The sequence below is a fragment of the Dermochelys coriacea genome, chromosome 14, assembly GCF_009764565.3.
Source record: "Dermochelys coriacea isolate rDerCor1 chromosome 14, rDerCor1.pri.v4, whole genome shotgun sequence".
Taxonomy (NCBI): domain Eukaryota; kingdom Metazoa; phylum Chordata; order Testudines; family Dermochelyidae; genus Dermochelys; species Dermochelys coriacea.
In genome coordinates, this window is record NC_050081.1 from 15,693,837 (window position 1) to 15,717,803 (window position 23,967).

Here is a 23,967-nt window from a genome sequence, read left to right on the forward strand (position 1 = left end):
TGGCCCCATCACTGAGCACTGGCCTATTGCACGTCTGGCTTTAATTAATGCATGTCTGTGTGTAACCTGGCTGCCGGTTTATGGGGCTCCATATTGTTGCCCATGTGGTTCCTGCCCCAGGGTCTGGCAAGCTGCCCCTGCAGCTGCTCTCAGAGAGCATCCTATCCAGAACCCACGGAGGCAGAGTGTGACTGTATCCAAAATGCGTTCTCTCTCTGCTCCTAGCCCTCCCCTCTGAAGAAGAGCCCCAGAGGAGCTCCGCCCTCTCCGCCCACCAAGAAGGGCGAGACCGCCACATCCATCAGGGAAAAGCAGCAGCCTCTCATGATTCTCTTTGGCCAGCAGCCGGCCGCTCCCGCTACTTCCCTCATCCCTCCGCCTCCCCCACTCCTGCCCCCACCCCTTCCGCCTGCTGACCAAGCCACGGAGCAATCTGAGCTGAAAGGTGAGCAGGGTCCTTCCATGCCACACCCAGGGGTGAAAGTAAGTCGAGTGACCAGGGGCTCTGGGGCCAGCTCTGGCCCCCGGCAGGGGCGGGGTCTAGGGTGGAAGGGGCGGGGTTGAGGGGGTCAGAGCCAGCCCCAGCCCACCCTGTAAGGTAAGTGCCCCCCCCACCGGGGTAGCAACAGCAGCCCGGGGCTCCGGGGGCTATTTAAAGGGCCCGCGGCTCCCCTGCTTCTACCGCCCTGGTCCTTTAAATAGCTGCCAGAGCCCTGGGGAAGTGGCGGGGCTTCAGCGGCTATTTAAAGGACCATGGCGGCAGAGGCAGCTGGAGCCCCGGCCCTTTAAATAGCCCCTGGAGCCCCCGCTACCCCAGGGCTCCGGGGGCTATTTAAAGGGCCCGCGGCTCCCCTCCTTCTACCACCCTGTTCCTTTAAATAGCCACCAGAGCCCTGGAGTAGCGGCGGTGGGGCTCCAGTGGCTATTTAAAGGGCCCGGGCGGTAGAAGCAGAGGAGCCCCAGGCCCTTTAGATAGCTGCCGGAGCCCTGCAGCCACTACCCCAGGGCTTCAGCAGCGTGGCTCTGGAGGCAATATAAAGGACCTGGGGCTCCAGCCACTGCTGGGAGCCCCAGGCCCCTTAAATTGCCCCCTGGGGAAGCCGGGCTGTCCCAGTACAGTGCACCGGCTCTTGCCGGTACGCCGTACCGGGGCGTACCGGCTTACTTTCACCTCTGGTCACACCCTTCCCCTTCAGTGGTGTGTGCGGAACGAGTTTGGGGAGGTCTTAGCCCAGTTCCCAGTGGGCCCATGGGCACATATGGTAATTGGTCTTGTGCTGTCAGCCGACAGGCCAAGGAGCGAACAGGCTGTAGGACCTGAAACAGCCTCTGTCCCGCAGAGTGGGCCCTTCGGCTCTGGTTGAGGCATCCCAGTCGTGTGGCGTTAGGGAATCTCACACTGGTGCTGCGGGTAAAACGAGGGCCTCACCCTCTGGTGCTGTGGACTGAGCCACCCAGCCCTAAATTGGCTTGTCAGTGCAATGGAATGCAATCGGTAGAAACGTCAGAGGGGCTGGGTGGATCTCACTACAGCTAAGAAAAGCCAAGGACCTTTGGGCTGAAGCTCTGCCAAAGTCCAGCCAAGTTTCAGTATGAGACTCGTTATCAAAGCTTCAATTAAAGTGGTGACGGACTTTGGAATGGTGAGGAATGTGAAGCATAAGGATCCTACCTTTCAGAGCCCTCCCGAGGGGCTGGGCTCCTTCTGCATCATAGCCCACCCCAACACACTTGGAGAAATCGACTGACGTGTCTGAGAGGCAGCACTGTTGAGTGGTTAGAGCTAGGCCTTGGAGACAGATCTGGCTCTATTCTTGGCTCTGCCATTGTGGCCTGGGCTGCACTTAAAACTGAGGTTAACATAGCTACAGTGCTCAGGAGTGTGAAAAATCCCCACACTGCTGAGCACAGTAGCCATGCCAACTGAACCCCCAGTGTAGACACAGCTAGATGGAAGAATCTTTCCATCAACCTAGCCGCAGTTGCTTGGGGAGGTGGAAAAACCGCTTCCATCACTGCAGGCTCCGTCTATGCTACGGGGCTACATTAGCATAGCTACGGTGGATGCCAAGGCTATGCCATTATAGTCCCATAGTGTAGACACAGTCTTGCTTGCTGTGTGGACTCTCCGTCAGTCTATAAAATGGAGCTGATCCTTACCTTGCAGAGGAGTTGGGATGCGCCCATTACATTCTATGGGAGTTTTGCCTTGGATTACCACAGGAGCCATTCATTCATAAATATTCATCAAGTGCTTTGTGCTCCTCAAGGGGAGAGAGTGCTAATGATGTGCAAAGCGTTATTATTACTGTAAATAAACACTCCATTTGTATTGCACCCTCCACAAGTATCTTCTTGCATGGCAATTACCCTGGGGCAGAAATTGCTCTATTGTAGAATACTGCCCCTCCTGACTCTCCCACTCATTCTAAAAATGCAGGTGTTGAGGAGTGTCCAGGCAAACCAAGATATTTGAAAATGCCTAAGTGAATTATAATGGAAGTCTTAACCTTGGGATATCTTTAGTCTGTGGGCTGTCTCCAAACTCTGAGGTGTCAAAGTTGAGACCATTTGGATATAAACATTTGTAACTTTAAAACTGCCCAGCTGATTGTCTTCAAACCTAGATTGTTTAGTCAATCTCCTGGAAAATTAAAAATCAAGCCAAGCATGAAGACTCTACGTGCTATACTGGTAACTCACTGTCTGTAAGATTGTGTAAGAGTTTCTATTAGATCATTTGACAAACAATCATTTAAAAAGGCATAAAGTGAGGCCATATTCTGATGTGTAAGCATAAGAGGGCAGCTGTTCCATCTGGAACTCTCAAGTTCCTCATTTCTTCCCCTGGAATGGACTTTGCATATGTTGCACTGTGTATAAACATTGCCAGGCATGCCCGATAAGTCACGCCATTATCCCTTTTGTACGTGAGGTCATGTGTTTAGTGAGAACAGGCTGGTCACTGATTTCTGAAAATGTAGCTCTTTGAGACGATGCAGCGCCTCCCTCCTGTCCTGGCGAGTCTTTGGCTGGAGACACAGCATTCCCATGGTGCCCCAGAGCTCCCCTGACTCTCCTTTCCTCCTATCCAGACTCTGGTTGGACAATGGCAGAAGAAGATGCGGACATCAAGACACAGCTCTACAAGCTCACTGCCAGCGTCAGCTTTTCATATGCCACCACACCCTGGAAAATCTTCCTCCGCAAAGAGGTATGGCCTGTCGCCCCGGGGCTCCCACTGCAAGGATGTGTGCCAGCTGCGGACGGGAGGGGTGTAGTCACCCCACAAAATCTGCAGCCATAGGGAAACCTTGCTTTGCCTTGTGCTCCATCTGTGCTGGAGACAGTACAAAGCCAGCTGCAATGGTATGCCCAGCATGACCCAATGGCTAGGGAAGGCACTGAACTCGGAGTCAGGACCCAGATCCCTTGTTCCCAGCTTGCTGTGTGTCCCTGGGTAAATCACTGCCACTTTCTATGCCTCAGTTTCCACATGTATGGTTGCCCACCATTGTAAAATGTGAGAAATGGAGGAAAAGCACATATAAGCGACCTATTTCTGTAAGCTGCCTCTTTCTTCCTGGATCCCAGATGTCCCACCTGCCGTGTAGGGGGCGTTCCACTTTGTAACACAGCATCTCTGGGAAATAGACCCACACAAGAGGAGGGTTAGGACTCTTGCAGAGCTGGAGGCGGGGCATTGGGACAGTCCCAGGTCAGTACTGGAACCAACAGACACCTACTGACTCCTCCCAGCCCTAGCCAGCATGGTACCTAGGAGAGTCCATGTGGATTGACTGATCCTCCAGAGCCCTCTGATTTCCTTAATTATCGTGAGCATGTTTGGCAGCTGAGCACGCGCTGACGTGGCCAGACTTCTCCCATTGCTCCACTGCTTTGGTGATGAGTCTTTTCTCCTTTAACTCTCTTCCCCCAGCACTGCTGTCTTTGTCTCCAGTGTAAAGCTGGAGGTTGACCCTTTGTCTGGTGGTAGGACAGCTGGATCACAAAACAGTTCCCATGGGAGGACCTGTGGTTACAAGTCTAACATTGGCGATGTTTTCATTGTGCAGGTGTTTTACCCCAAAGAAAACTTCAGTCACCCATATTGCTTGAACCTTCTATGTGAGCAGGTAAGTGTGTGTGTGTGTGTGTGTGTGTCCCATTCCATCCTCTCTGTTCACTAGTCTCTCTAACATTCTGCCTCCTCATCTTCATCATTAACAATGTTGGTCCCTCCCCTGTATCGGTCCAAGCCATGCACGTGCTCTCTCCTCCCTGAGTCTCTAATTGATATGCAGCTTCAGAGACTCCACTGGGCTGATGTATTTAGAAACATCTCCAGTGGAATCCCATCTGCTTTGTTCCTTTGCAGATCATGCAAGATACTTACTCAGAGTCCTGCATCCGGATCTCCAAAGAGGAGAGGAGCAAGATGAAAGCCTTGTTGGGTAACCTGTGGCTTGGTTCTTCCCCAAGGCGGGGATGCAGAACTCCTAGCAGGAGCTGAGAGGGTTACATGAGAGAACCTGGCATGGGTGATGCTGCAGGGAGCAGGAATTGTATTGGCAGGATGGCTTCACTAGCATTAAGCCTGCAGCATTTGTATCTGCAAAGCAGCCTGGGAATATTAACTAATCCTCTTGGTGGATCTGTGACCCAGAGACATTTAGATGGGGGTAAACTGAGGCACAGAGCAGTGACATAGAGTTGCCTTAGGTGGCATCATGAGTTGGAGGCAGAGACTGATTAGAAGTTTGGCGCTCCGGGCACCAGGCTGCATCCACTAACCCCATTGCCTCAATGGGAGTTTCATTGGATGAAGCAGGCTTTGAGGGAACGAGTCACACAGGTATGTGCTGAACCACACTGGAGTGTCCTTGTCCCAGTGCCTGCCAAGCCAGCAGAGGCGACTTGGCTTTGGGGATTGTGCTGGTGGGAAGGGGGCTGCAATGACGCGCTGTGTGGGCTGGATATTACTTTGAAGAGAGCACGTTCAGACACAGGGGGCTTCCTTAGTCAGAAAGAGGCATCAGCAGGGGGCAGGAAGTTAGCTGTGGAGGGAAGAGGCAGGAGAAGTTTTTATTGTGAGGAAGACCCAGTTCCACTGGCCCAGACAAGGGGGGCCTGATATTCAGGACCAGCCCCTCCCACCATGGCTGGGAATAGGGCAACTTGGAGACCCAGGGACCAAGTGGTCCCATTGTGGTGGCTTTTGGGTAGAGATGGGCTCCGGCTGCAAAATTCACCACTGGAGCCCAATTTCTGAAGGCCTCCAAGTTGGGCCCCTTGCTAGCTGAGCACAATCAGTATGTGAACTCCTAGTGGAGAGGCTGGGCCATCCCTACCTTCGGTGACAGAGCTTCTGCTTTCTGTTCCTGACAGCAGAATTCCACGTCGGCATGGACGCCACTTCCATTCTAGAGGACGGGATAAAGAAGAGGATTGTGGTGGCTGCTCGGGATAACTGGGCCAACTATTTCTCCCGGCTCTTCCCAGTTAAGGTGAGTCTGTCTGTCTCTTCTCCAAACCCCAGATCAGCATTCCCCCCATCCCCTGCAAGCATTGGGATAGTGGGGGAATCAAAATTCAAAGACAGGCCCTGCTCAGCGTGTGCCTCTGGCCCCTTTCTTTTTATAACCCCCATTTCCAAACACTCTACACTGTGGGGTATTAAAAACCCAGATTCTGCAGTTCTGTCCCATTTTGTGTCCCTTCCCATCCATCTGTCATATGCTCTCCCTATCCACTCTTTTCCCTTGTCTGTGTCTTGCTTTCCCTCTCCTGTCTCTTCTCCTTGTCTATCTGTCCACCCTCCTCGAATTCTCATATCTCCCTGTCTGTCCTTGCTCTGTGCTTGACACCTGCCATGCTCTCATTGCCTACGTGTCAATTCCCCCAGCATGCCCCCATCCATCCCTTGGCCAATTTAGCGCTTACAGTCTTGTCCCTCTGTCTCTGCCTATCTGTTGTGCCTGTTGATTGTCAGACTGGTGTAGAAATGTCACCGGAGTGCTGCATTCAGGGGCTGGCAGCACCTTGTCACCTTTACATATGGCAGAAAAGGTCTCCCCAGATGCATCCTTTCAGACGGGGCCCATGCTAAGGTCTCTGCCTGTGGGTGGATTTTTTTTCTTTCAGGGGGAAAGAGGAAGCGATGTCCAGCTCCTTGGGGTTTCTCACCGGGGACTCCGGCTGCTGAAGATAGCAAAAGCAGCCAGCTTCAGCCCTGAATACCTGAAAATCCTTTGCAGCTACAGGTGAGGGGCTGGACCCAGAGGTGGGTTCAGGGGGAGCCAGCGGCAGGACCTAAATGTGCCCTGGGTGGTTCCTGCAGGGCAGGAGGGCAGATCCATTGCCTTGTTGTCAGGCAGTTCTGGGTGCGCCATCTTGTGATGAGAGGTTTCGGAGTAGCAGCCGTGTTAGTCTGTATTCGCAAAAAGAAAAGGAGTACTTGTGGCACCTTAGAGACTTTCATGCTCAAATAAATTTGTTAGTCTCTAAGGTGCCACAAGTCCTCCTTTTCATCTTGTGATGGTGACGTGCAGAATGTGCTCTGCTGCGTCAGCGTGTGGAGCTCTGCCCCTTGAGCAGGAGACAGACGGGTGATGCCAGCAGAGGGTCTCTGTTGAGAAGGGACGACAGCTTCCCTGCCTACGCGCTGCCATTTGGAGAGTGTCACTCAGCCCTTCTGGGGTGATTTTTGCACGCTGGCCTCATCAATTTTTTAAGGCTGTTTAGTTTCCTTTCAGCCTCCCCCGCCTTGTGTTCTGTTTGCAAGGTGCGAGTGCCATTGCCAGGTCTGTTCTCCTCTCCCTGGGGGCAGTTGCACAAGGGATTGTGATGTTAATGAAACACTGAACAGCCCTCCCTGCCCTTGGTTGTCCCGGTGATATGAGCGAGTGCTGGAGGCATCCCTGGTGCTGGTGGCTGGAGCATGTTCGGCCGTTTTCAGTTTTGCAGACGTGCTGTCGGTGGAGCTGAGGGGCAACAGCAACCTGGAGTTCTCCCTGAAGAACGAGCAGCTGATCCTGCACTCCGCGAAGGCTCGGCAGGTCAAGGCCATGGTGGAGCTTTTCCTCCAGGAGCTGAAGCAGGTGAGGGAGCGGCTGAGGCGCGGCGGTGAGCACGTGTGGCCCTGGCAGGGCAACGTGCTGTATGAGGCCTCGCCAGTCAGAGGAACCAGAAGGACAGGCAGCAGCCCCCTCACTGTCCTCTTCCCCCACAGGACTCCAACTACGTCATTGCTCTGCGCAGCTACGTCACAGATGACAAGAGCCTCTTGAGTTTCAAGAAGGGTAACCTCATCCAGTTACTGCCCATGCAGGGGCTGGAGCCAGGTGAGAGCATGGATCCAAGCTGGGCAGGACGAGAATGAACCCACAATTGCAGTGCCCAGGGGCCCACCATCCCAGACCTGGATCCCAGACATTCCACCTGCCATGCAGGGGGCGTTTTGCTATGTAACACGGCATTGCCGGGAAACAGACCCAGGCAAGGGGAGGGCTGTAATCCGGGCACTGGGACTGCCCCTGTGTAACATTAGAACCAGCAGACCCCCACTTCCTCCTCCCAGCCCCAGCCAACGGTACCAGGGAGATCCTTTAGTGCCTTTCCCAGCATCATCTGCCACCATCTGGAGGGAGCTAAGGGGTGGAGGCATGCAACAGCCTGGCACAGCATGAGAAGAGCAGTCTAGGAGTTAGAGCAGGGAAGGAGAGCTCCCTTCTGCGCCCTCCTGCCCATCTCTGCCACTGACTCACTGAGTGACTCCGGGCAAGATGCATCCCTGCTCTGTGCCTGTTTCCCTGCCTGCATAGCGGGGATGTTATTCCGGGGAGCTGTGAGGCTCTGTGCCACCTGTAAAGCCCTCAGAGGTGCTTGCCAGAAGCACAACCCCTCCTTGCTCTTTACCTGATGCTGTCATGCTCCTTGGTAGCGACCTGTCCCTCTCTTCACTCATGTCTGGCAGGCTGGCAGTTTGGCTCCATTGGTGGCCGCTCCGGCCTCTTTCCCTGCAGCATGGTGCAGCTGGCAGCAGCCCCCGATTACCTCAGCACCCACATGGACAGAGAGGAGAGGCTCCAGAAGAGCCTGAAAAGAGACCAGCTGGAGACGAGTGTTAGCAGGGAGGTGAGGCCTCCGGTAGGGTGCAGGGAGACATGGCTGGGCTCTGGAGTGGTTGTCAAAGGAGGGTCTCTGGAAAGGCAGGGGAAACTACCTGGCGGGAGGGTACTGCCAGTGACTGATACCCAGAGGGAAGTAGGGGTGCACAGGTGAGAGGAAGAGTGGTCTAGTGGTTAGGGCACCAGCCTAGGACTTGGCACACCCCAGTTCAGTTCCCTACTCTGCCACGGACTGCTTATGTGACCTTGGTTGAGGCACTTAGTCTCCCTGTGCCTCAGGTTGCCCTCTGAACCATGGGGGTAACAACACTGTCCTGCCTCATAGGGGTGTTGAAGATAATCCATTAAAGGCTGTGAGAGGAACAGATGAGTACCTTAGCTAGATCCCTGGAGGGGAGAGGGGATGGGAAGGGAAGAGTTCTGCAGAGGAGAGACAGGTGAGCCTCAAGCAGGAGACTGGTGGTGGAGAGGCCCTTTCTGAGCTAACATGGGGGGCGGGTCCGGTATCTGTCTCCTCAGGGCTCTGTCCCCAGCCTGGCATCGGAAATCACCAGCTCTGCCTTCTCCCCAGACGCCCATCACTACACTATGGTGGAGTTTGCCATGGCACACTTCCGGGAGGCCCAGTCCATGTGAGTAGCCCGGGCCCCTTCTGCCCGTGGACATGTGTGTGTACACGCAGGCAGCCCCTGCCTGCGCCGAGCAAGCCGTGGGCATTTCTTGTGCCAAACAAATGTCCCCTCTCTCTAGGCTGGGATGGAAGGGGATGAGTGCGGAGAGGAGGAGCCCAGCAACCCTGGTCGAGCACACCAAGGTGGGTGTATTTGGGGGTGGGAGAGGAGGGGTGAGTCTGCAGCCGGAACTTCAGCCCAGGGCCACCTCCCCTTGCCCCAGATAGGGTGGTGTGTTTATTTGGGGGCGGGGGGGGTTGGAGTCGAGGGCTGATGGGCTGGAGTTCCTGGGCCTGCAGGATGCATCGACCACGCTGGGATTTCCTGTGTTGTCTGCACTTCTCAGCGAGGCCAGCGTCTCCCCTATGCAGCTCCACCCCGCTCCGTGCTCCAACTCACCCCCGCTACTCCCACTCTGCAGGTCCCAATCCAGGAGCCCCTGCTCCAGTACTCCGACAGCGAGATGAACGAGCTGGCGACAAAGAGCTTTATGAGTAAGTCGCTGCCCTGGGTCATAAAGGGGTGGGGCTGCAGGAGCCTGGAGTGGGGCTGGTTTAGACAGTCCCAGTGGCCACACACAGATGCCTGTTGATTAGAGGAGGGAATAATAACCTGGTGGGAAGGGACAGCAGAGGCCCTAGGGCACTTTCACCTCTAATAGCCATGTGCTCCATAAAACACATCTGCCTGGTGCTTAGTGTGCTCGTACTGGGGAGACGAGATTGTGTTCTAGCATCTGGATCTGCACCCCTCCCGCTGGACCCACACCAGGAACCACACACCAGGGCTTCATCAGCCCACCTTCCACCCATCCAGTCCCAGTCTAATGCTGGCTCCTGCCTTGCAGCTTTGATGAGGTTCATGGGAGACCAGCCCACACTCAAGAAAGAGACCGAGATTGATTACATCTATGAGATTCTTCAGGTTCGTGGTCCTTCCGATGGTAAAGTCCCAGGGTGCTGAAGGGAGTGTGAAGCCAGGAGATGGGCTCTCCAGGAAACAGGGGTGTTCATGGGCAGAGGTCCGGGAACTGGCCTCCTCAGGGGGAGAGGTGGAATCTGAATGGGGGTTGGTGAGAAGGAGAACCCATGATTTCACCTCGTTGGGCATCTCTCCATAAAGATGATGTAGGAGCAGTCTATTCCCTGCTGGGCCAGATAGTTGCCAGTCCCAGGAAGGCTCAGAGGCCAGTGAACGGGAACCCCTGGGTGGATTTTGGTGAGGCCCTGAGGGTCCCCTATGTGTGCTTGGGAGATGTCAGGGGCTGGCTCGGTGCTCTGGCCCCTCTAATGCTGGTCTCCCATGTGCAGCTCTGCAAGAAGAAGGAGAACCTGCATGATGAGGTTTACTGCCAGGTCATCAAGCAGATCACGCAGAATCCCAAGCCGTGAGTACTGAGGGCTTGTCCAGGGCAAGAGATGGGCGCTTGCCCAGAGGGGGCTACCTGGCTGGAGGGAGGGACTAAGAGAACACAGGGAGGGCAACCTCCTGGCTGCATGGTTATGATGGGAGTGGGGAGCTGGCCCTGTGGCCATAGAGAGTGAGGGTGGTAAGTGTGGGGAAACCCACACTGGCAGGAGGGTTGAGTGAGAGAGAGAGAGAGAGAGAGAGATGGGAATGTTAATAACATAAGAATGGCCATACTGGGTCAGACCAATAGTCCATCTATCCTGTATTCTGACAGTGGCCAGTGCCAGGTGCTTCAGAGGGAATGAACCGAATAGGTAAACAGCAAGTGATCCATCGCCTGTCGCCCACTCCCAGCTTCTGGCAAACAGAGGCTAGGGACACTTCAGAGTATGGTTTTGCATCCCTGCCTATCCTGGCTAATAGCCATTGATGGACCTATTCTCCATGAACTTATCTAGTTCTTTTTTGGACCCTGTTATAGTCTTGGCCTTCACAACATCTGCTGGCAAAGAGTTTCACAGGTTGACTGTGCGTTGTTTGAAGAAAAACTCCCTGTTGTTTGTTTTAAACCTGCTGCCTATTAATTTTGTTTGGTGACCCCTAGTTCTTGTGTTGTGAGGAGTAAATAAGGTAACGCTTCCTTATGTACTTTCTCTACACCCATCATGATTTTATAGACCTCTATTATATATCCTCCCTTAGCCATCTCTTTTCCAAGCTGAAAAGTCCCAGTCTTATTAATCTCCCCTCATCTGGAAGCCATTCCATACCCCTAATAATTTTTGTCACCCTTTTCTGAACCTTTTCCAATTCCAATATATCTTTTTTTGAGATGGGGTGACCACATCTGCACGCAGTATTCCAGATGTGGGTGTACCATGGATTTATATAGAGGCAACATGATATTTTCTGTCTTATTATCTATCCCTCTCTTAATTATTCCCAGCATTCTGTTCGCTTTTTTGACTGTCGCTGCACATTAGTGGATGTTTTCAGAGAACTATCCACAATGATTCCAAGATCTTTCTTGAGTGGTAACAGCTAATTTAGACCCCATCATTTTATATGTATAGTTGGGATTATGTTTTCTAACGTGCATTACTCTGCCCTGATTAACATTGAATTTCATCTGCCATTTTGTTGCCCAGTCACCTTAATGTTGATTAAGGAGCAGGGGCAGAGAGTCACTTTTCAACTATTTCATCAGCGCATGCAATGCAGAAACATTAGGCCTGAGATTCTCCTCTCTTATGCTGGTGTAAACCAGGAGTAAATCTCCTGCAGTCCATGAAGTTACCCTGGTGTAAACTTGGTGGGCCCCACTACAAAGCAGTAATTGCCTGGCATTCACCTCCTGGCATGTACATTACCATAAGCCATTCAATTTATCAGGACACCTTGTGGATGCCTGTAAGCATGTCTAGCTCTCTGCATGTGCACCCCATCTGTCCATCACCCCAGGGCTACGGCTCTGAAGAAGTTAAATTGTAACTATGGGGCTGGGGTTAGTCACTCAGTGGAACAATGCTCTTGTCTGTCTCAGCTGCTGAGGTGTATTTGCACTGCCAGACGTTTTGCCCTGGTGATTTGGTAAGTCCCGGTTGCCTCTGTATTGAGCTCCCTGATAAGCTGCTGCAGCAGTTCCAGTTATTGGTGTGCGTTCTTGTGCCTTATCACTGCTCTTCCTGGGGATAGATGCCTTTGGCTCTCCTCCCGGGACCACTGATCCAAGGCTGAATGGCAGCTATCGCATCCGTCCCTATCCTCCTGCAGTGCTGTGTGATAGGTCAGTCACCTGGACTGGGAACTCCCTGGGGCAGAGCCTGAATCTTGGTTCCAAGGCTGGTCTACATGTAGGCTTTATATTGGGGGAACTGCCAGGTGTGGGGAGAATTTCTACTGAAATAGTTATACTGGTACAAACCCTACTGCAGATGCAGGTATAAAGGGGGCTAGACCACAGCAGCCAATTCTTGATCAGGAAGGGGATTACTTCTCCTTTACATAGCTAGAACTGTGTCCACTCTAGGGGGGCTGTACCAGTATAACTATACTGGTATCCTTGGAATAGTACAACTTGTGTGTGTAGACAAGGCCTGTGTTTGCACGTACAGCGCCCAGCTCAACAGGGTCCCTGACGTGGATCCAGTTCACCTGCCAGCCGCTGAGCTTCCTTTTTCTGACTGAAATGATTGAGAAAACCGTCTCAAGCTCATTGTTTTCTGTTCTGATCGTGTTCTTGTACCTTCCCCGGCACCGCAGTAGCAGAGCCCCGTTCAGTCACGTGTTAACCAATGTGACTGACCTTCATTCTGGGTGGTTTGCTCTCTGTCCCCGGGGGGAGAATTGTGTGTGCAGTGGAGGGTTTTGTTTTCACTGTGGATTTTTTCTCCCTCCATCAATCCCTTCCCCTCCTCCTTCTCCAGCCAGGCATCCATGTTGTTAGACATCCCTGTGTTATCTGAGCAGTGGAGTGGTTTTCCACTAAAGCCTCTTCCTGAAGGGGACACCATTTTTTCTCTCTCTCTTCCCTCCTCCGTCTCCCGCCAAATACTGAGATTCACTTAAAACTCATGAGAATGTAAAGAATAATCCCTGGCGGGTTCCCTCTATCAGCCTCCCAGTGCTGGAACCTTTAGGGGTCAGTTTTCAAGCTTTTTCTCTGCAGCCAGACGGGCTAGACACATCACTGTATTGTAAATGAAAGCTCAGCTCCTCTCCGGATCTCATGGCTCCAGGAGCTTAAGCTTTAAGAAAACCCCCAAATATTACAGGACTCATGATAAAATTGTGAGTTGGCGATATTGGTTTTAGTTCTTTTCAACACGCCCCTCTCCACCCAAGGGTGTCCCCCCCCCCCGTGTAAGAGTTTCTCCCCCTGCCTCCCTCACTACTATATCTGGCGATCCAGTGTCCTTTGTTTCTCTGTGCCCTGCAGGGAAAGCTGTATCCGTGGCTGGCAGCTCCTGGGCCTGCTCACTGGCTTCTTCCTTCCCTCTAACACCTTGATGCCATACGCCACCAAATTCCTGCAGCAAGCCAACGCCGATCCAGCCAGCATCCACCAAGGTACCAGCTGCTTCCCAGCCCCTGCTCTTTGCACTGGCTCTGGGGTGGGTTGGTCAGATTAGATCTCCCTCTCCCCAAGAAAGCAGCTGTCCTGGGAGCGTTGGGGAGCTGATGGAGGGCTTGGGTTACTGGAGGGCAGTGTTTGAAAAGTATCCTTTAGCACAAAGTAGGCAGCTGCTGGGGGCTCTGCCTGGATGGATGGTCTGGACAGATGACTCAGTGTCAGGGGCCCAATCCAGTTCCCTTTGAAGTCAGTGTGGCCGGTGATCCAGTTAGAACTGTACCCGTCGGCCGGCTGGGTGGAGGGATATGAGGAGCTTGGGATGACAGTCTTATAGGAGGCTGCCAGTCCTCCTCCCTCCCCTGCAATCTCCTGTGCCCTGATTGTCCCCTGCTAACCCCAGGGCAGGTCGCTCTGTCACTGATACATGGACCATTCACTGGCAGAGAAGCCTGTGCTGCCCTGGGTGGATTTCTGCTGGGAAGGGCTTAGGTGTCTCTTCTACTAGAGCAGAGGTGTTGCTCTGGGTCTGGTGCCTGCTGACCCGGCCCAGGGAGATTAGCTGCTTAGCCCTTCCTCTTCCTCGGCTTGTAGCATCTCTCCCTTTCCCACAGATCTAGCCAGGACCTGCTATGGCAACCTGCGGCAGATGATCATGTATGGCGGCCGCCGGCACCTGCCCTTCCGCGTAGAGATGGAAGCACTTCTGGTACCTGGCAGGGGGAGGAGTGGTCTGGGGCATGCAGGGTGAGGGTGGCATGGGGAGGAGAGAGCAGTGTAGGATGGAGGAGGTGAGTTGGGTGCCATGGGACATGAGTGGAGGGTGCTGGGTGTGGGAGGTGTTTGGGGTGGAGATGGTGGAGGGTGGAATGGGCGCTGTGGGGGTTGTATCTGACCCTGTGCTTTCCCTGGGCAGAAGGGGCATGGCTCCCGCCGGATGGTGATCTTACTGTCGGGGGCCCTGGAATACACCACCAGAATCAGGACGTTCACTGTGAGTTCCCTGCCCCCTGCGACCCTGTTTGGTCCAGGCTCTAGGGCACCGGGGAGACGGGCAGCGTTACCAGTCTACGTGGGTGAGCCCCTGCCTAGTGCTCCCGGGAAGAGCTGAGCCAGGAGATGATTCCAGGCCTGGGACTTGGTTGGTTGGCTGGCTTCTCACTGTGTCAGCTGGCACCAGGCTTGATCCTGGCTCCCTCCTGGGATGTGAGAGTACCAGCACAACTCGTAAGTGTCTGCCCCATGCCAGGAGCACCCCCAGGACTGTGTGTCTGCCTCGTGCCGGGCGGCCCCCTTGGGGCTGTGTGTTTGTCCCCTGCTAGGTGGCCCCCTAGGGGCTGTGCATCCACCTGTGCTGGATGGCCCCCGGGACTGTACATCTGTCCTGTGCCGGGAGGCCCCCGGGGCCATGTGTCTGTGTAAAGCTCATTAGCAGGGAGCTGTCTGAGCCATTACCTTCCCCTCCAGAACTGGGAGGACAGGAGAACCCCATTCTCATTGGGCTGAGCTTGTAAGTTACCTGGCTGCTCCCAGAGCCCTGCCCAGGGCAAAGGTACTCCAAGCTTTCTGGGCTCAGTGGAATTGAGTCGGAATCATCCCCTGTGAATCGGTGTCAAGGCTTTTTGAGGGTTGATTCACTGAACAAACAAATATTCCCAACTGCTGCCCCTTTTGAGTAGGGATAGAGAAACCACCAGCCCCAGAGGCCAGCTGGCATGTCTGCGCCTAGACCCCATCTTTGGGTTCTGCTCTGTCATTCTCCACTCCCCGTCCCGCCCACTCCGTAGCAGGAAGTGAGCCCAGCAGCATCTGCTCACCCTTTGGAAGGGGTGTTTGCCCAGTCCCAAGGGTAAAAACCGCCCGTCTCTCTCCCTGGCTGCAGGTGGCTGTGGAAGTGGTGCGGGAGATCTGTGAGCAGATGGGGATCAGCGAGCAGGAGGAGATCCAGGAGTTCGCTCTCTTTGCCAGCAAGAACGGTGGCAAGTAGAAGGGCGGGGTTTGTCCTGGGGTAGAGTCAGATCCCTGATGGGATCCCTGATCAGAGTTACCTGATGGGGGGGGCTTTGGCTCAGCTGGGAGCCTCTCTGACCCCTCTCCCTCCCACAGGCTGTTGAAATCAACTGGGGTAGGGCAGAGTGAGCCAGGCCAGCCCGCCCTAGAGGCAGCTTTGAGGTACACTGTGAGGAGGGGGCATGGCCTGGCTTCGTCCCCCTCCCCTTTGTGGGTGCTTCCCCCGGGGGCTGCTAGCAGGGAGCAGTCCCAGAGCAGCGTCTGATAGCACAGGGCTGGAACTGTGCCTGGCCCATCAGCTCCTCCTCCCCACGTGCAGGTGTTGGGCCCTGTCGTGATGCCACTGCGCACCAGACTGCTTTATCAGCGACGCTGCAATGGGAACAAGCAGCGGCTGAACATCCCTCCTGACCTGTTAGCATTTGCTTTCTAAACGCGACGTCTCCTGCACAAAGTATCATGGCTGCTGCTTCTCCTGCTGCCCTTCCCCCACGAGGGCTGGGGAGGTGCCCTTAACTGATGGTGCCTCCCTGCTTGGGGTTCCCTGGTTTATGATGTCTACCCCCAAGGGCTGGGGGACCCTGTCTGGTGGTCTGTGTTGCTTGCTCCTAAAGCTCCTCCCCTTGAATGACTGGTGGCTAGCGCTGTTTGATGTGGGGGGACTGTGGGGGGGTGAAGAGGCCCCCTGGTGGGTTGCAGGTGGCTGGGATCACTTGCCCTCCCAGAGTTGCTCTGAGGAGGCAGTGACGGGGCTGTGCGTGTACAGGGAAGGTGGTGAGGCCGGTGCGCCAGGACGAATACATCCATGACTACCTGCTGGAGGACAGCTCGGTGATCCTGGATTTACGCCGGCTCTCCTGGAAGACACCCCTGCACTTCGAGAATGAGATTTATATCAGCATTCACTACAGCCAGGTAACCCGCGGAGTCAGCGCCATCCGCACGAGCCCCCTGAGGCCCACTAGCCACGGAGCAGAGTCCAGGGGCATTGTGCCTACTGCTAAGGGGCTTCTCCAAAGAGCAAACCACACACTGCTTGTGGGCTTTTGGGAACTCCCCCGAGGGTCTCACACAGGTACCATCCATGCAGCCCAGTATCCCACTTCCAGGAGTGGCCAATAGCTAATGCTTGATCCAAGGATGGCAGCCCCTGTGTCCTCCCGGGCAGTAAAGCAGGGGAGCAGGCAGCCAGCGTCTGGACTGAAGCAAGAGATCTGGGTTGGTTTTTGTTCCAGTTTGTGTAGCTGCTAATGTTCTTAATGTTCCCATCACTGTCTGATCCTCCTTGGTGCCTGACCCCTCTCCCCCTGGGGAAGAGCCCAGTACTCACCCCAGCCCTGTGTGTGGGGCAGCCACCCTTTCAGGCCACCGTTTGCAGCTGTATTGGCTAAATCTAGTGTTTTGGTATCAATGAGCAGACCCCTCCTGCTTCCTCCTCATTCCCTTCCCCTGCTTGGAGAAAGCTGCTCCAGAGATCCCCGTCCCATTGGGGGGCTCACGTGCAACACCGTGGGGTCTGTGAAGCAGTGTGCAAATAAGAGGCTAAAGAGTACAGTGCAGGTAGCTAGGTATGAATGACAGGGAGCCCAAGGATCTATCATGGGGTCTGTATGGTACCCAGACCACACCCCACTAGCGAGCTACTGGTGCCTTTTGGCCAAGTACCTATGAGAACCAAGAGGGGCCCTCATCCTGCTGTCCTGGGCCCAGGCTGGAGCTTGTGGCCTGACATCCAGTTAGAGCTGGGGTGTGAGGACAAGCAGAGCTCTTTGTATTGGGTTCCTGCCATCCCTGGCTATTTGCATCTGCCAGATTGGGGCTGGGAACTAGGTGTCTGCTCTAATGCGCTCTCAATAAGAACTCCCTGCAGTGCAGATTCCAGGCCTCTGCCACGGGGAGGCCATCCAGGCCAGTTCTTAGCAGCTGGCAAGCTTCCCCAGAGCCCCTGTGCTGTGGTTTCTCTCAGGTGCAGCACGATTACCTGAAAGGGAAGCTGTTGCTGAACTACAACAGTGAACTGGAGAACCAGGTGGGCACCATGGCCCTTTTCCAGCACTGGGCCAGAGGACTGGGCTCCCCACCATCCAAGTAAGTCTGTCTCTGTAGGGTTTCCAGGGGTAGCCAGGATGGCCCAGAGCAGTGCTCTGGGTAGTCTAGAGTCCTGTCTTGATGCTCCAAAGCCCCACCTGATGCTTCAAAGCAAGATGCAAGAAACCCTGCAGTGGATAATTATGGAATAACCGGCCTGTAGGAGAAGTTCCTTCCTGACCCCAGGCACTTGATGGCTGGCTCATGCCTGGAAGCATGAGGGTTTACATCCCTCTTACACTTTTAACTGACCTGTGAATATTCTCGGTAGCCACGTAACACCTTTTTAAAAAAATTCTACTAAGCTCTTACCATCATTGGTACTTTGTGGCAGAAAGTCCCGCGAGGTTACGACAACTTGAGTACAAAGGGTTTCCTCTGATCTGGTTTAAACTCGTTGCCTTTCAATTGTATTGAATGTTCCCTTGTTCTCTCTCATTAGGGCAACATTTTCACTAACATCAGGCACCTAAAATCTATATTTAGGCATCTAAATAAATATGGATGAAGGCTCTCTAAAGGAGGCTGCAGGAACAAAGGGCACAGAGACAAAGATTCCTTCCACCAGCTGTGAGCTTTATTTGCAGGCTCCCTTACAGTGTCCTTGGACCCTGAGTAGAATGGGGTGATGTTTGCAGAGGTGGAAGCACCTTTGAAATTCCCGTAAGCCAGCACTGGTGGAGATGAACCATCCTGGCTCTGGGGTGCTAGGTGGTCAGGCATGTCTGCTTGAGGGGGAAGCAGTAAAGGCACTCCAGTAAGCCAGGATGGGGGTGAAGTGTAAAGTGCTATTTGGTTTAGGGGGACTGGTGGCCCCTGAGCCCCCACTGGCTAGCTATACAAGTATGCAATACCATGTAGTTCTATTGCAGTGTGGCAACCTTCATTCAAATAGTGCTGGTTGCCTTTGGGAAGTAAATTATTTCACAGGTTGCTGGCTTGCCCTTTGCTGGTGGGTATGTTTCTTTCTTGCTGAAGTTTGATGTCCCCATTGTTTTGTCTGTGTCTAACTCAAGCATAACTTAGTCCACCTTCACCCCTGCCTGCTCCTAGAAAATGATCTCATGTCCTCTTGATACCCTCAACTAGTCCTGCGTGGTTCTTCTCTACTAACCCCACATGGAAGTGAGTTAGGGCATGTCTAAGTGAACACTTACTGCCCAGCAAGTTGGGGAGCAAATTTACAGCATTGCAGCCGGCCACGCAGTAACGGTGCAGGTGGAACCTGCTGATGCGCACTCCCTGTTTCCTAGTGCATGCTGGCGCACAGCAGGGTCCCCAGGGACAGTTCGTATGCGGTCAGCTGGTGCGCCGTAGATCTGCACCCCAGCTTGCCATGCAGTAACTGTTCGTGCAGACATGTCCTTATGTTCTCTGCTTGTCTGATTAGTCAGGAGTTGATGGACTATGTCCCAAAGCCCGTGCTCCAGCTCATCAACCCACAGGCTCTCCAAAGCCAAGTCAACCGGCTGCTGGAAACCATGAACCCACTCAGACAGCAGGAGGCAAAAATCCAGTTCATAGGTGAGGCGACTGTGCACAAGGGCCCCTGGGAGAGGAAAGGGAAGAGCCCCAGCACTGCTTGGGCTTAGTGGATGCCACCTTTGCAGTGGCTTCCTGTTTGCCGCCAAGTGCTATTTGCAAAGTTGGCAATGATCCTTAAAGCCTTGAGGAGCCCAGGACCAGGGAACCTGAGCCCCTGCGCAGCCTGGGGCCAGGGCATTCATCATAGAGGGTCCCCACCTCTGGTCTTGGCTCTCTTTGGAGGCCTGCTAGGGCCCCATGCAAAAGACTTAAGAGCTTTTCAAAGGATTCTGGTTTTGTGCGTATTTACTGTTCTTCAAAGGACAGGGCATGAATAAAGCCAGCGTGGGCTGCAGTGAGGGGACAGGGAGCTGCCATTATCACTGTTTGATTTGCAAACAAGCACTTGGATGGGTGCAGTGTTTAGCTCTGTCTCGCGTATCCTTCTGTGGATTTCCTACATAGGCATTAGTACAGTCTCCTTTCCCGCAGAGCATCTGATCCAGCTGCCCCTCTTCGGCTACAACGTGTACCCCATGGAGCGCTGCAGTGAGCCCAGGATTCCTCTACCCTGCATCCTGGCAGTGAATAGGGACCAGATTGTTGTCATGGCCAGCAGGTCCCAGGTACGCTGCCCAGAGCGCCGTGGTCAGTAACTCACTACTTCAGCCCACTCGTGCATTGGCTTTGTGCAACCTTTCTCTTCCGGCTGTTGTACAAGTCGGAGTCCACGGCAGGTGACAAAACTAGTGAACTTTGTCCACTTCCTGCCGCCCCTCCCAGTGAGCGTGGAGGTAAGCTGGCACCAGGACCGACCATTACCCTGGTTCGGTGTTTTTTCCATGACGTGTCCTATAGCCCTGCAGTGGCTTTGAAGAGGCTCGAGGGCTGAACTCTGCTTCCTTAACGTTCTATATTTTCGGGACTGTGGTGAAAGCCTGCTCCCGGGGTGGGGTGTTGAGGGCACTCGGCTCCTTCCAGCACTCCCTCCTGAGCCCCCATGCCCTGCGCTGTAGCAGCCCCTCTGATGGTGGGTTCTCTCCCTGGGCACAGGAGTTCTGCTGCTGCATCCCGCTGAAGGAGGTGCAGAGAATGCGAACCCTGCGGCCTTTGGATGACTCCGGGGTGCCGGGCCTGGAGGTGAACTATGGCTCTGTGGATAATCCTCAGACCATGTGGTTTGAACTGCAACAGGTAAAGAGAGCCCTGAGCACTGCCTGCTACTGGCCATGTCAATGAACGTAGTTATTGGGACGATATTTAACCCTGTCTCAGTTGGTTTCTCCAGCCCACTGGTGCCCACGCTTTGTCCAACTGAGACTGACTGCACTAGAGCCTTCCCCTAGCTCAGAGATAGGGGCTCTGCGGACTACAATTCCCAGCATCCACTGCTCCCTCTTTAGCCAAACAGCATGGTTGGTTTTGTGCTGGGAACTCTACTCACCCAAGGGCATCCCTGTGTAGTAGAGACTGGCTGGCTAGAGCCACTCCATGGCCCATCATGGGTCATGTCCCATCCAAACTGGCCTGTTTCATTTAAAGATGAAATGTCTTTCCTCAACCTTTACCCTGGTTGTGATCCTCAGAGGTTTCCAGGACACAGCATCACTTTCCCTAGCACTATCTGCAGCGCTCTCACATTTGCTAGGAGAGCTCGCAGGCTTTTTGCTTGGCAAGACCAGCTGTCAGGCAGGCTCCTGCAGTAAGTGCAGCGTGTGACACTGAGCCCTGGTTGGGGGAGGAAATGGTAGCTCCTAAAGCCTTGAACAGGAAAACTGCCTCAAAGTTAGTGATGGCTTTTCATTGCGTAAGGAACAGGCTCAGGCCTGGAGCTGGCTCTCTGCTTAATGGATTGTATTAAATAAAAAGGAGAAGTTAGTTTAGTGTAGAGGTTATAATTCCAGCAGCAGGTTCTGGGGCTGCTAAACCTCTACGGGCTCATCTACACAGAGATGCTAGGGTATGCCTTTGCCAGAGCTGGAAGGTATTTCCAGCTCAGGGAGCTGGTCCCACCCTAGCATGCTACAAACAGACATATAGCTGAGGCGGTGCCAGGAGCTAACCACCCTGAGTACATCCCTAGGGTTTCAGGCAGGAATAAACTCGGGGCAGCTACCCTTCTATTTTTAGCACCTCCCATGCTCGGAGCTAGCGAGGGTTTGTCTGCCCGAGCTAGCACTTACACCCTACAGCTCCAGCACTGACATAGCCAGAGTGCGGAGTAAGCGAGGGGATGAATTTCAAGTGCACCAGTGACTCTGCACCATCTCTGTGTGGATACTTGTACTCCACAGTACAAGCTTAGCACACTGAAGTGTATCTACACAGGGAGATAGTGCAGAGTCGCTGGAGTGCTCCAGCTACTCAGGGCTTCCCCCAAGACAAGCCTGAAGTTTCACTTTTTGGAAGGCTAGAATTAGGACCCCTCATTCAGCTACCAACCTTGTAGTGATTCAGTGACTGTCCCTATTCTTGCAGCAGCACAGAACAGCCATTCCCCGCCTCCCTGTTACAGTGGAATAAACAAATCCCTTAAGATTTATAGCCAGCGACCAGGGTCTAAGCATTTCTCTTGGCACCTGGGTTACATGTTGGTTCTGAAGTATTGGGCAAGATCTTTAAAAGAAAGATCACAGGTAGCAATATGATTTTACCTAAGGGAAGGGGCAGTGCAGGGGGCCTCTGGAAAGGGTTAAAATGGTTCCACACCGCCCCTGCAAAAAAGCAGCAGTTGCTTTGCCAAGAAAAGGCCTGGGATTTAAGCCCAGCCCTGCTGGTTTAGCAGAGGTAGGTGGCTGGATGTAGCCTCTGTTGGTGTCAAATTTCCACCATAGCAGAGGTGAGGAAGTGAAGGGGACAGGGTGGGGCTGTGGTGTTCAGGGTAAACAGGGAATTACTTCTACTCGGCTGTAATCTTGACAGGCCAAGGAACTGTACCATACGATCACAGTCATCATGCAGGAGGGAGAATCCCAGCCCTAGAGATGCGGGCTGGAAGACAGCTAAGCAGAACGGGGCTCTCCTCAGCTTGGACAGCTTATCAAGCACTCCTCACTCTGGCCTGGGGCAGGGCAAGCCCCATCCACCATCCTGCTCTCCAGTCACCTTGTTCTACAGCACACACCCCTCTCCTGCTTTCCAAGGCTGCCACTGCCTTGACAGTCTGTCATCCAAGCTGTTTGGTCACCTTACTTCTGCACCACCACGCGCCAGAACCTGGACCTCTGCCGTAATGCTGCTCCTCATCCCTTCTTGCCCCAGGCTTGGTTCACATGTCACTCCCATTCAGAGTCCTTTGGAGCTGCACAGTCTCCCCAACCAGAGCAGAGCACACTATGGAACAAGGCCCTGATCTTTCACCAACTGCTACAAGCAGGTGGGGAGGGGCAGCCCAGGGACACAAGGTACTGCAGTCCTTTTTTGCACGAACAGTAAACTCTCACATGGTGGCATCAGCAGGGGAGTCTGGTACTTTCTTTTCCCTGGTGATGCAAAATCTCTGGCAAGTAAGGGCTGTGATACAACTCCATTTGCTGGCATTAAATTCCTGAGAGCACCTCTTATCTTAATGTCAAAGAGCTGCCACCGGTATCACAGAGCAGGTCAGTGAGTGTTAATATGCAAATACCATGTGTGCCAATGGTAAGAATGTTGACTGCTACTCGATTTTTTACTGACAGTCTATATAGTGTGTTTCTTTTTCTTTCTAATCTAAAGACCTCAGTCTGACCATACAGCTGTCTATTTGAATGATGACTACTTGCCCAGGGAACTAAGACACAAATTGCCCTCCCCAACAGAGGGGGAAAAAATCAGAATGTAAAAATAAATCCTTAATTTATTTTATTACTATAGAGCTTCTGTGGAAAAAAAAAATCAATGAAATATTTAATAACCAATCAATTATTAAAGTCTCACTTCCTTCTGGTTTTTGGAGTTATGAAAATAAAATCATTGGCTTCCATGTGCACTAGGCAAAGAGGCTGTTCTGTTAGTGGGGGCTTAGAGGCACTTTTTGGGGTTTGAAAAGCACGAGTAGGTTGGGAATGAACAAGGCCTCTTGGGCCAGCTGTTGAAAGCTGGCCCTGATGCTTGACACGTTAACATTGGCCACCTACTAGGAATTAATTGGGGATAATGTGATGTGAGTTGGCAAAGGCAGCAGTTCCTGGTAGCCGAGTGTCCATACTGTAACTAACTCCAATGACTCCATGGCACAGAGGATAAAAGGCCTTCCTTGCTGGTGCTGATGTCTCCCACTTTGAGCCATGAACGAATCTTGCACTCTAGCTGCCCACGCTCTAGCTGTGTCCCATGGCTGCGTTTTGCAGGGGCACGACAACCTCTTGCAGGGTGGGAAGGAAGAAAGGGGTAGGAAAGAGAGCCTCATTTGGAGAGTGCTGTAGTGCAGTGTCATTCTGTCCCCAGCAGCCCATGTGCTAAGAGGATCCGCCGCTCTGTCAGAGAGCTTAAATGGCTTACTGATTCATTGTGTAACAGAGCTGGCACTAGAAGCCAGGAGTTCTGTTGGCTGGTCCTCTCCCTAAGCAAAGTATAACATTCACTATTAAATATAGCATAAAGTATAGCGTTAACTATTAGCTGAAACAAAAACAAAACCATCCTCAGGGCAATTCAACCTTCACCTTTGAATTGGCCCCAGCTGCTTTAGATTTGTTGCCTGTATATTCTCTGTCACCCACACCGGCAGGAGGCAGCTCTAACTGAAACTGGCCCCACCCTCCCTTCTCCCAGGCCTTGGAAGGGGCAGGTGCAGCATCAGGGCACTGTGAGGAAGAGAAACACTACAATTGACAGCAGAGGGTCTAACACCCTCTGCCAGTTCTCTTGTTAGAAACCTATCAATCCCCTTCACGCACCCCAGGGGGTGCCCTATGCGTTTCCTGGTTGGAGCCGCTAGTCAAAATGGAAGGAGGTAGATTCTCCTACCCCTTTCAGCTCTCATGGGAGGTACAGAACACGGAACAAAAGCAAATCACCAAGATCCCATGGATTGACAAGCTACGGACCGAGTACCTCTGAGCGCTAAAGGTAGGTAGACAAC

The 23,967-nt window shown here is 53.4% G+C and overlaps 1 protein-coding gene across 6 annotated transcripts in view; it reads left to right on the top strand.

Annotated features, from left to right (window-relative positions):
* The window catches only part of MYO15B (myosin XVB), a 73,756-nt gene extending 51,251 nt beyond the window's left edge, over window positions 1-22,505 (top strand). For 4 of the 6 annotated variants that reach the window (XM_043497523.1, XM_043497522.1, XM_043497524.1 and 1 more), the window contains 24 exons: window positions 226-445; window positions 3,096-3,214; window positions 4,077-4,136; window positions 4,379-4,454; window positions 5,389-5,507; window positions 6,145-6,263; window positions 6,959-7,100; window positions 7,232-7,343; window positions 7,943-8,136; window positions 8,649-8,761; window positions 8,880-8,943; window positions 9,222-9,294; window positions 9,648-9,724; window positions 10,111-10,187; window positions 13,149-13,279; window positions 13,895-13,989; window positions 14,197-14,274; window positions 15,163-15,259; window positions 16,057-16,205; window positions 17,257-17,378; window positions 18,769-18,902; window positions 19,395-19,528; window positions 19,956-20,096; window positions 21,825-22,505. In XM_043497523.1, coding sequence (XP_043353458.1) covers window positions 226-445; window positions 3,096-3,214; window positions 4,077-4,136; window positions 4,379-4,454; window positions 5,389-5,507; window positions 6,145-6,263; window positions 6,959-7,100; window positions 7,232-7,343; window positions 7,943-8,136; window positions 8,649-8,761; window positions 8,880-8,943; window positions 9,222-9,294; window positions 9,648-9,724; window positions 10,111-10,187; window positions 13,149-13,279; window positions 13,895-13,989; window positions 14,197-14,274; window positions 15,163-15,259; window positions 16,057-16,205; window positions 17,257-17,378; window positions 18,769-18,902; window positions 19,395-19,528; window positions 19,956-20,096; window positions 21,825-21,884 — 2,706 coding nt within the window. In that variant the 3' untranslated portion in view covers window positions 21,885-22,505. The remainder of the gene's footprint in view (window positions 1-225; window positions 446-3,095; window positions 3,215-4,076; window positions 4,137-4,378; window positions 4,455-5,388; window positions 5,508-6,144; window positions 6,264-6,958; window positions 7,101-7,231; window positions 7,344-7,942; window positions 8,137-8,648; window positions 8,762-8,879; window positions 8,944-9,221; window positions 9,295-9,647; window positions 9,725-10,110; window positions 10,188-13,148; window positions 13,280-13,894; window positions 13,990-14,196; window positions 14,275-15,162; window positions 15,260-16,056; window positions 16,206-17,256; window positions 17,379-18,768; window positions 18,903-19,394; window positions 19,529-19,955; window positions 20,097-21,824) is intronic. The other 2 variants (XM_038371739.2, XM_043497525.1) reach the window with 2 other exon arrangements.
* The last annotated feature ends 1,462 nt before the right edge of the window (window positions 22,506-23,967 follow it).